Below are 12092 nucleotides of genomic sequence, written 5' to 3'. Positions count from 1 at the left end.
CACTGTTATATCAATACATTATGAATTACATATTAAATAGGTGATACAATCTTTAATAATTTTAAAACCAAAATAAAAAAGAAAATGCTCATATAAACAATTAATACAATTAGAAACTATTTATTAATGGCTAACTTCAAATTTTGCATATACTTCATTTAAAAAATGTTATGTAAAACATATTTGAAAACTCATAGAACGGGAGAGGGAAAAACAAGAGAGACATGGAAAAACATATGTTAGTATATCAAATATTTTCTTCAAAAACAGACATGAATGCGCCATATGTAGTGGAAGCCACTCAGCATTGTGGTGTTTTAGAAAGGCCATGATTTCTCAATCAGTGGGTAGAGAATCATTGGGGAAAGGTGTAGACACCTGTGAAAATTGATGAGATGGCCTATTGGCTAAAAACGTAGTAAAGAGAAAGCTACATTGTTGTGGGAAGGTTTTTCGTGGGGTTTTTGCATACCTTCCGTGAATAATAAGTTGGAAGGGCAGGTGGATAGGTGATGCATAGTAGAATAGTTGAAGTGAAGTTACACTGTAGATAAAGCTATCTTTGGGGAGAATAGCTGGTCCTTTTTATTCAACGCCGTTTGAGGATTTTAGAGTATCTCCGTTGGGTGTTGTTCCCAAGAAAGAAAAAGGGGCACGTAGGATGATATTGTACATCATTTATCATATCCTAAGGGTTTATCAGTAAACAAGGGAATTAATAAAGAGTTATGTCAGGTGAGTTACGCTACTTTCGATCAAGCAGTGGATTTAGTTCCTAAGCATGGAAAGGAAGCATTAAGGGCTAAGGAATATATCAAATCAGCATTTAGGTTATTAACTATTAATCCAGCGTGTTTTCATGCATTAGGTTTACAGTTTCAGAACCTTTGACAAATGTTTCCCTATGGGATGTGCTTTGCCATATTTTCATTTTGAGTTTTTTTCTTCTTTTCTACATTGGGTTTTAGCGTTTGAATCAAATGGCAAAACAGTTCTTCACTATTTCGATGATTTTTGTGTTGGGCCCAAAGAGAGTGATCTCCAGCAGGGGTGCGCAAAGTTTCTGACAGGCGCCCCCGTCTCCTCTCCCCTCTTGCACGCGCCCCCCTCCCTGTAAGGCTCCGGCAACAAATGACATCACAGGGTCATGGTCGGGTTGCTATGGAGACGCGTCGCTGGAAGGTTAGATAAGTAAAAGATAGAGGCTTCATGCGATCCCCGGCATTTATATTTAAATGCTTTCGGGAAAACGCGGGGCCTCTGTAACAGCCGTGCCCCCCCCAGAAAGTGCCGTGCCCCCACTTTGCGCACCCCTGATCTACAGTATGCGTTAAGCTTTCAATTTCAATTACATGCCAATGTTTAGCAAAGAAATGGGATATTCCGTGGGCCAAAAGAAAAGACGCCACAACTTGTGACTTTAAATAAATTTTTAGGAATCTAAATAGATTCCGTTGTTATGGAATTTAGATAATCAATAGGAAAGATTGAGAAATTATGTGGTTTCATTTGTTTAGCGTTGTCATTGAAAAAGATAATGTTAAAACAATTACAATCGTTAGTTGGGCATTTGAATGTTGCCTGCAGTGTGATGCTTTTGGGGAGAATTTTTGTGAGGCGCATAGCAGCAGTGACAGCCGGGTTTACTAATCCTCACCATCACGTCAGATTGAATTTGCCTTTAAAAGAGGATCTGAGAGTCTGGGATACATTTGTGTTACATTATAACCACTGTTCCTATTGGCAGGAAGAATTTGTTTCAAATGTGGATATTGAACTATTCACTGATGCTGCAGGAGCTGTTGATTTTGGTGCTTTGTTTCAAGGACAATGGGGTGCAGGGAAGTGGCCAGATCATTGGGTAAAGGAGGGATTAACAAAGAATCTTACATCCATAGAAATGTTTCCCACAATGGGAGCAGTGGAAGTGTGGGGAGAGGTTTTAGCAAATAAGAGATATGTTTTGGAGAAGGCCCAATATCAGCCTCTCCACTGTGTGACCTGCCTTCCTCAAGTGGGAGAAGGCACTCTACAAATTTAGGGTGGTACTACCCTTAAGTACTGCCAGGAGGAGGGCACCAGGTCCGGCTCATGATTGGTCATGCCCAGGCCTGATGTCACCGCCCCCCGCTGTCACTCAAGTGCAGCTCCTCGGAGGGGGAAAACCCCATATAAACTACTGGCAAAATGATTGTACCAGGGTTTACTGCCAGAACAAGGGCAGAATAGTAGCCTTCAGGTGACCTGGCTACATATATAAAATATATATGGTACAGTATGTTTAAGGATTATGCTCTACCCTGGGAGGCAGAGTGAGTTAAAGTATAACAGTGGTTACCTTCCAGCTGTACAATGAGATTGTCTGCTGAACGTGATGTTGAATAAGATGTTATGGTTACATTGGTGATTAATAGATGTTGCCGTGACCTTTACCACTTAACTGGGCCATGTCCAAGTTATTTATAGTTAAGATATCTATTAATAAATGCGTCCTGCGCAGGATATGGACTCATTGTTATAGTAACGTTTTTTGGATCGCCCCATATAACTTACAGAATATGGCCCTTTCTGGCCTCCTTACAACTTCCATTCTTCTTGCACTCTTCAGAAGAGGAGTTTTTAGAGTGACGCTCAATATTCGTGTGTACACAAAAGCATCTTGATAGTTGAAGAAATAATCCAAAAATGGGAACACTGTATAAAATCCATAGGCTCACATATATATCATGATCATATAAAGGAGGGGGCAAAAATAAAGACCTAGCGGTCAGTCTGCACGACTACCGCAGAAATGGTCAACAATGCACACCCCTCTTAAGGCATAAACATCCCCATTAGGGGTCAATGGTAATAAGATAAAGGCTATTGCCCATTACCTGCCCTGGGGGTATACTGAAGTCCAGAGCGCCAATACAGGATAGTAGTTCCTCTGTGTGCAATCCTGGAGTGTAGAAGCAATCGTAGTAGAGTAGAGCAAAGGTGCACTGCAACTGGAGAGAGTCTTTGAGAAACATTTATTTCATTTGACATTTATTTTCTCAAAGACTCTCTCCAGTTGCACGCACCTTTGCTCTACTCTACTACTATTCTTGCACTCTTCATCCTGTTTCTGTGTGTTCAATATTAGAAAACAGCTATTCAGATGAGTACTGCTAGACCAGAGGAAGATAACAGGCTGGGAACAGAATGATGCAAGTGTTTTCAAAATTGGTTCACAACATTTCATCATGTTTTATAATTTCGGAATTTCAGAATATCGCAACATTTCACAAAATGTTCCCAGAATTTTTCAGTATGACAGAATGGCAGTTAATGGCCATACATGTTAAGGGCGACTTGATCTTGCACTTTCAATACTTGTTGTATGTGTCTTTTTTTTTTAAACGTTTTTGCAAAAAAAACAAAAGGCAAATTTTGCCTGTTGTGCAAACTTAAGTGAAAAATTTGCCCATCTCTACCTGTAACTCCTAACTGCTTGCTGTAAAATATACCTTCTCTAAGTCCAAATCAAAAGTTATTATTTACTATTGAAGTAAATCACTTCATTTTGCACATTCTCAATGGGACAAATGTTCACTACACTACAAATGATTTTCTGTATTTCAGGTGTGTCCGTGTCGGTCTGTGCTGGATATAGTACAGTTCTGAAGTGTGGGAATGATCCAGGAGACTCCTTATTAATGATTACTTGGAAGGTCGATCTTCTATACAACTCTCACTGTATATTGGCATCAGAAATAGAGGAAAACAAGACACACAGTAACTGCAGTAAAAGACTAAGCTTTAAACAAGACAATTTGTCCCTCAGGATCGATGATAGTAAAATAATTGATGAAGGGAACTACACTTGTGAATTTGTAAGTGATAAAGGAACTTTCATCAATGTGATTACATTAAATGTATTAGGTAAGCAACCATTTCCATTATGTAGTATTTCTTACATTAAATTAAGTTATTCTCCTTTATTTGATCACACAGATGTTGAACGCTCTTTCCCGGAAAAAGGAGTAATTTGTACACCTGCCACTATATCAAATACATGAAAGCTCGCAGGATCACATTCATCATACTTTCTTCATTTTAATTTTCTTTTACACGTTTTGTCTGTGCAGAGAAGGTTGTAAAGCCATGAAAACAATAAAAACAATTCTAATATTGTGCGGTATGTAGGCTATATCTTGACATTGCTGCCGACATTGATACCAAGCCCGGCTTACCTGGACATGAAGTTGGGCCAGGGAAGAAGTTAGGCCTAACTTCTGGAAATGTCCTCTCCAGTTCTGGGTGGGCCCTCCTCTCCATGGGCCCAGATGAGGAGGAGTAGACAGTGGAAGGAGGGAGGGGGAAGACAGTGGAAGGAGGGAGGGGAGAAGATAGTGGAAGGAAAGAGGGGGAAAGACAGTGGAAGGAGGGAGGGGCAGAAGACAGTGGAAGGAAGGGGAGACAGTGGAAGGAGGGAGTGGAGAATTAGTTAAAGGGGAGGGCTTTCAAGGGAAGAAGAGGGAGGCTGTCATTGGAAGAGGGGGTATCAGAGGAAGGGGGAGGTCTGTCAGGGGAAGGAGGAGGGGGGCTGTCATTTGAAGTAGGGAGGGGGGGACAGTGGAAGGAGGGAGGGGGGATCTGTCAGTGGAATCTGAGGGTCACTATCAGTGGAAGGAGTGGGGAGCTGTCAATGGAAGGGGGGGGGGCTGTCGGTAGAACTAGGATAGGGGAAGTATGGGGAAGGAAAGGGCTGTCAGTGGAAGAAGAGAGGTGAGAATCGGTGGAAGGAGGTAGGGGAGGAAGTCAGTTGAAGGAGGGGAATCTTTCATTGGAAGGAGATTGGGGCTGTCAATGAATGGAGACTGGGCTGTTTGTGGAAGGGGGGCTTTAATTGCAAGAGGACGTGTCAGTGGAAGGAAGGGGCTAGAAGTGGAAGGAGGCAGAAGACAGTGGAAAGAGGAGGGGGGCTGTCAATAGAAGAAGGGGCTGTCAGTGGAAGGAGTGGCTGTTATTGAAAGAGGGGGTGTCAGTGGAAGGAGCGAGACAGCAATGTGCAGCAGGAGGAGGGAGGGGGATGTCAGTGAAAGGAGGGGAATGCCCCATGCATCAGCCTCTTTGGGGCCGGTTCTAGTAGCTTCCATGACTTTGCTGCTACATCGCAAGGTTTGGAATGTTCTTGCCAAACGGTTTGTCATTTGTATTATCACGGTATTCAGACAGAATCTGAAACCCTCTCAAACCATGAGGTGGGAAAATGGCAAAAACTTTCGGCTTAGCAGCAAAGTGATCTCAGCTTTTTCTAAGTTCTCCCACGTACGATTTGGCCACAGTCTGAGCTGCACAGAGAGTAGCCTCACCCTGCACAGCTCGCGCAGGCGATCACACTGTTTTAATTAAAATTTGAATACTAGTGTGTGGGAGCAGGGGGTCTCCGGAGCAGAACCGCATTGATTTCAGGTCCAGGGACCCCCTACTTCCTGGATACAGGCCCCCGGTATGGGGTGCCGGTAACTTCTATGCATTTAAATGTCTTGCGTCACGTGACGCAGGAGATTTAAACATTGCATGGGGATACCGACACCCCATAACGGGGTCTGTATCTCGGGAAGCAGGGGGTCCCCGAACCTGAAATCCATACGATTCTGCTCCGAAGACCCCTTGCTCCACACACTAGTATTTCGTTTTTTATTAAACCAGCTATATTACCTTATTGGCTAGCAGCTTAGGCAATGAAGGGGTTCAACTTGAATAGCCTGTTTATTGGGGAGCAGAGGGGGTGGATGAAGGGGTAGTTGCTGCAGGGTGGGTGGTTAGGCCTGCCAGTAAGGTTGCGGAGGGGTTAACCCTTTCACTACCACAGTGGAGGGGTTAAGCACTCCCTCTACCCACCCGGTAGGCCTAACCACTCACCCTTGGGGCAACTACCCCCTTCACCCAATCCCTCTACACCCAATCCCATTGGGTAATGAAGCTGCCTGTAAATGTATTCTTATTGCATTTGATAGAAGCCGGGGGTCTACGGAGCTGGTATTAATGTGTATCAGCTCCCGGCATCAATCCGATGAAGGCAAAACGCATTTTTTTTAAAGTCCTGCTCTCAGATTCCATCTTGCCACCCTAGGAATGGCGATATGCATCGTTGATAAACTCACAATTCCAGAGCTCAGATAATCTCACCGGAGCTACTGAAATAGCTACTTTTGAGAAAAAATGCGAATTTTAGCTTTTTTGCAGCTTTTGCGCGATGTCTTTGGCAAGGAGCTAAAAATCGCGAAAAAATGCCTTCCCGTATGCTTTGGCCGACTCATCGAGGCTTTCTTAATAGCTACCTAGCAAAATGTTGTGATAGCTGTTCAAAATCCTCGTTGTATTGGGCAGCAGGGGGGACCAGGTGTCGGAAGCCTTGGGGGAAAGGGCCTTGATGCAGATTGGAAGGAGAGGTGCCTTGGTGCAGGGGGTGGGTGGAAGGTACCTTATTGTATAGAGGATGCTTCATGCAGTTGACAGGGAGAGCAGAGCGAGTTGCTTTTCTTTGTCCCTGCACAGAGACCACATGGTATCTCCGCCTCCCTTTGCGCTGAGTAACTGATGGAGAAGGGAGATTGAGCTCTGCATTAGCTGTGTGACTGGGCTGATATTAATACCGCTGTAACAGATTAGACAAATCGTCATACCGTTATTTTTTGTTACCGGGGTATTACTTTCGTACCGGTATATTGCCCAACCCTATCAAAGAGTAGATTTTAAAGATAGCGAAATTGAAATAAGCTGCTACATTATTTTCTCTCATCTTCAGTTCAACCTTTGGTGACCCTGGAAATAAACAGGTTTGGGTTTCCTGAGTGCAAAGCCCTCCGAGGGAATCCAGCTGCAAATATCTCCTGGATGCCGACAGCTGAACATCTAACCACTACAAATCGAAATATGGAGCCAGACAATACATGGACAGTTATCAGCACGTACGGACGGGAGCGTGTTAATGTAACTGAAGTTACATGTGTTGTTTTTCATCCTACGTTTGCGCATCCACAAAACAAATCCATTACAACAAATACCACTGGTATGTATGTATTTTTTATTAAATTAAACATTTGCTTCTCATTAGCCACATCCAAGTTAGAGTAAAGAAATATATTAAGAATAAACAAATGATCTTTTCTAGCATTCAACAATCTCAAATGATGCATTGGTTTTCTGTCATTTGTGTACGACAGAAATTCAAACTACCAGGATTCATGTATGAAGTAATGCATTTGCATCATGAGAATAGACAGTGTTAGGGGGCTTTGAATGGGGATGGGGCTCACAGCCACTTGTGCTTCCGATGAAAGGAATGGGAGGTTTATACTTACCACTTGCAGTGGCAATTTATTTTATACTTAGAGACGGGTGGCATTATCTGAAACATTATCTGAGACATTATCTGAGGAAGGGGCTGCATCCCTGAAACGTAATTGAAACGTAATTCTGTCTGCTTCAAGCATGGAGCAAAACTTCAGCAATTCTTCCTTCAACTCAAACAGTGTGCCTCCATCTTCCTTTTGCTGTACTATACTTAGAGATGTGTGCGGCTGTTTTTGTACATGTGTGTTTGCACTCTGCATTATAGGGACTTCTAAACATATAAAAGACCATTGCAAGTAACAGATACAGAATAAAATAATTTGAATTAAAAGTCAAAGAAAGCTGTATTTCTCGCTGCAGCAGCCTATTGGCGAAGGCTCCGACCCCTGACATAAAGATCTGGGATTGAAACAGATTATTCTATGACCTTGAGCAAATCACCTTACTGTATCTCCCGGCGCCCGAGATATTCATATTGTAGGGTCTTTGGATTCACATTTCTACTATATGCAAGAATACACAAAAAGAGGGGGTGACCCATGGGGGAGAGGGAAAGAGGGAGTGTCCAAACCATGGAAATAGGGAGTGACCCAAGATAGGGCAGGGCGAAAGAGGGGATAAGAAAGTGACAGGAGGACAAGGGGGAGTCAGTCGGGGGACAAGAAAGTGACAGGGGGACAAGAATGTGATGTGGGGAGGCAGTAGGGGGCAAGATAGGGTGAGGGGGACAATAAAGTTACAGGGTAACAAGGGGGAGGCAGTGGGAGATCAAGAAAGTAATGGGACAAGAATGTCAGTGGAACAAAGCAGAGACAGTGGGGGCATGTCAGACTAGTTCATCGGTGCCTGGCAATAATCTAGTTCTGTGCTCAGGATGCAGTACTAATAATGTCCACCAGATTGGAGATATTAGGAAAACTACAACTCCCAGAGGCATTGCGAGTTAGGACTCATCCACTTCCTGCTTTGGGAGCTATTTAAGATCAAGAAATGTAACACTCCTTCCGTTGCAACTCTTTCTGAACAGCCCATACTCCTGTTCCCTCTGCCTCTCAGCTAATTTATTTATTTTATTTATAAAATGTTTTACCACAAAGTAATACATTGAGAGTTACCTCTCGTTTTCAAGTATTTCCTGGGCAGAAAGTTATAATGACAAATATATGGTTACAAATACATAGTTACAATGAGTGAAGAGGTTTATACAGTACATTATATACAAGACATTGTATGCACAGTTAAAGATAATATATATTATAGGCGTACAGGCATACACCGCATTAACGTACGCAATGGGACCAGAGCATGTATGTAAAGTGAAAATGTACTTAAAGTGAAGCACTACCTTTTCCCCACTTATCGATGCATGTAATGTACTGCAATCATCAAATACGTGCATAACTGATGTAAATAACGCATGTGTAACAGGCTCTATAGTCTCCCCGCTTGCTCACAGCTTCGGTACAGGTAGGGAGACAGTATTGCTGTTCAGGACGTGCTGACAGGCGCATGCGTGAGCTGCCGTTTGCCTATTGAGCGAGATGTACTTACTCGCGAGTGTACTTAAAGTGAGTGTCCTTAAACCGGTGTATGCCTGTATATAACAGTTACAGACAAGATTAAAATGTGAGACAGCTTAAGTTTTGAAATAATTTAAACTGGTGATGGATGTGAGAGTCTTGGGTAGACTGTTCCAGTTTTTGGGTGCACGGTAAGAGAAGGAGGAGCGGCCGGATACTTTGCTGAACCTTTGGACCATGAATAGTTGTTTGGAGTCAGATCTCAGATGATAAGTGCTGCATGTGGTAGGGGGGGGGGGGGGAGCTTGTTCAGATTGGCAGGTCACTTGCCCAGAAAGTATTTGAAGGCAAGACTGGAAAGATGAACTTTGTGCCCAGACACAAGTGATGACTGTCATGGTGGACACAACTTTATCAACACTTTTATATTTCTGGGTCCTCGATTGAACACAACAAGGAGCAAAATAAATTGTGATTTATTTCCTTGATAGACAAACACACGACAACTTCAGAAAACACTTAAAACAACACTTACTGGGATGGGGAAACAAAATAAATTGTCCTTTTCACGAAAGCGCAAGAAATGCAGTCTTTGTTTAAAGATCCCGTGGCTAGATCGCAACTTGCCGATCTAATATCTTGGCCAAATCAAAGTATTTCATAGAAATTTGTACACATTCGCTCGGGAGTCCCCAGGGCTAACGAATTCCGAAGTTTGGGGTAAATTCTTGGTTGTGATGGTATTAACCCATTGCGTACTGGAACCGTTACCGCTGTGCTTGAACAAAGTCCTGCGTGAAGTGTAGTTACATCATGAATGGTATCTTGATCACACTGGAACACACTGGGGATAGTCCGGTGGGTACAGTTATAGGCTGATCAAGGGTATCCTTAACATGTGAACCCAATCCCCTCCGTGGGAATATTTCACCCACCAATGACCGTTTTGCCTGCAGTTTGCAAAACTGGGCAAAAAGGCTTTCCGGTTTGCAAAGCGCATGTGTCAGCCAGCTTTATTGAACCGACTTTCTTGTGGGAACCCAAGTTCACCCGGTTCCCATGTCAATTGACCTACTTCCCACGGCCATTGACTTACTGCCTTTCAAGTTCTGCAGGCTAACGAGGTACGGATACATTGTATCGGTAAAACTACTTGAAATCTAACCGCAAGCCAATTATTCAATTGCTTTGCGGTTACAGAGTCAAGCACTTGAAATGGATACCCATCTAATACAGCGGACCTCCCATACACAGGGCTGGCTGTAGTGCTCAATACTCCATCTTGTGTCGCAATAGAATATAGCAGGCATTACATTCACTTCCATTACAGCAGGCAGGGAATAACCTGCAAATTGGGGTTAAGGAGGCTGGGACAGGGCAAAGACAGCAGTGCAGTGCAAATACTTTTAACCCCTTCATTCCCAATGCGAGTTGGGGTTAATCAGCTAGGTCTAACACCTTTATTTAGGTCTGATTACCCCTGCTCTCGGCACCATGACCAATCTAGTTCTTTGAGCATTTTATAGTGGTGTGTTGTAAATGCATTGGAGGAGAAAGCGGCATATTGAGTTGTAGAGGGTAACACGTTTGCTGAGGTGAGTTTGGGGTGCCGTGCCATATAAATATTTCCTGCCGGACGATATATGACCTCAGATTTCTTCTGGACTTTTCCTTTATCTAACCCCTTAAGTTATACTGCTGCCTGCCTGGGAATGATCATAGATTTCTTTTCTCTGCTCTGATTAAATCCTGTTTTCATCATCTTTCTTTCTGAGCCTTCAGTTCTTAGGCCTCGGCCAGGCTCCCTGCTGGCGTGCTAAGGTGCGCTGAGGCTCAGGGAAAGCGGGTGCTTTCCCTGGCCTTGCGGGTGCTTTCCCTGTGCGCCATCAGGGAATGGGTCTGGGGCGGGCTGGGGGCGGGCCAGTCACAGAGCTGGTTCGCCCTCATTGGGTGAACCGCTCACGTGACCGGCCCTGCGCGCCGGCAAGCGGGGAAATTTTAAAATTCCCTAAAACCTACGCTTCCACGCGCATGCCGCGCGCTCTAATTGCGGCTGTAGGGGCTCAGTGCTGAGCGGGAGCGCGCCTCAGTGCTTCCGCGACATGCAGTAAGCATGGTCGAGGCCTTAGAGGGGACAAGAAATTGACAGGGGGACAATGGGGAGGCAGTGGGGAGAGAAGAAAGGGACAAGTGGACAAGGGAACAGCAGTGGTGGGACAAGAAAGTAACAAGGAGACAAGAAGGTGTTAGGTGTTCAGGGGGGAGACAAGAAAGTGATAGGTGGACAAAAGGAAGCAGTGGGGGGGACAATAAAGTGATGGGGATAAAGGTGTCAATGGGGGAACAGGGGGACAATAACATTACAGGGTGATAAGGGGAAGGCAGTGGGGTGACAAAAAAGGGACAAGTAGACAAGGGGAAGGCAGTGGAGTGACAGGAAAGGGACAACAGGGACGCAGTGGGGGACAATAAAGTAATGGGGACAAGAAAGGAACAAGTGGACAAGGGAAAGGCAGTGGGGTGACAGGAAAGGGACAACAGGGAGGCAGTGGGGGACAATAAAGTAATGGGGACAAGAAAGGAACAAGTGAAACAAGGGCACGTTCTAGGTCCAAATTTATTTGTGTTTTGTCAATGAAATTGTATTTTGATTTTTAATTAAAACATCACAAACACAAATACAATTTCTGTGACAAAAGTCAAAGAAGTTTCACTTGCTATGCGCGTGCACAGCACACACAGCTTTTTTTTCTCATCTGTTTCCATCATTTGGACTGGTTTGTTCTCTGATATTCACGTTATATGGTATTATTATTCAATTCTCTTATTGCTTTAATTATTTATTTTGTATTATTATACAAGCACAATTTGATTATTTAATAATTTAGTCCTACTCACTATCACATTAGAACGTACTTATCACACTTACAGCGCTACTCGTTGTTTCTTGTTTTTGTTATATATCTATCTATCTATATCGAAGAGAGGAAAAATCTCGAAAGTTTGTCCTATGACATAAATTGTTAGTCCAAATAAAAAAGGTATCACCTAATACTGAAATATATATATATCTATATATAGATATATATATCTATATATATATATATATATATATATATATATAGATATATATATAGATATATATATATCTATATATATATATATATATATAAAAACAAGCAGCTGGCACTCTATAGAGTAAACAACAGTGGTGGTGCTAGTCCCATAAAAATTAATAAACAAAGG

The 12092-nt window shown here is 43.2% G+C and overlaps 1 protein-coding gene across 2 annotated transcripts in view; it reads left to right on the top strand.

Annotated features, from left to right (window-relative positions):
* The window catches only part of LOC142491270 (cell surface glycoprotein CD200 receptor 1-A-like), a 56715-nt gene that overhangs the window by 31315 nt on the left and 13308 nt on the right, over positions 1–12092 (top strand). For both annotated transcript variants that reach the window (XM_075593576.1, XM_075593575.1), the window contains exons 2-3: positions 3607–3906; positions 6779–7042. In XM_075593576.1, coding sequence (XP_075449691.1) covers positions 3607–3906; positions 6779–7042 — 564 coding nt within the window. The remainder of the gene's footprint in view (positions 1–3606; positions 3907–6778; positions 7043–12092) is intronic.

This window comes from Ascaphus truei, chromosome 3 (assembly GCF_040206685.1).
Source record: "Ascaphus truei isolate aAscTru1 chromosome 3, aAscTru1.hap1, whole genome shotgun sequence".
Taxonomy (NCBI): Eukaryota; Metazoa; Chordata; class Amphibia; order Anura; family Ascaphidae; genus Ascaphus; species Ascaphus truei.
Note: the sequence above shows the minus strand (reverse complement) of the source record. Positions and strands in the feature narration are given on the sequence as shown.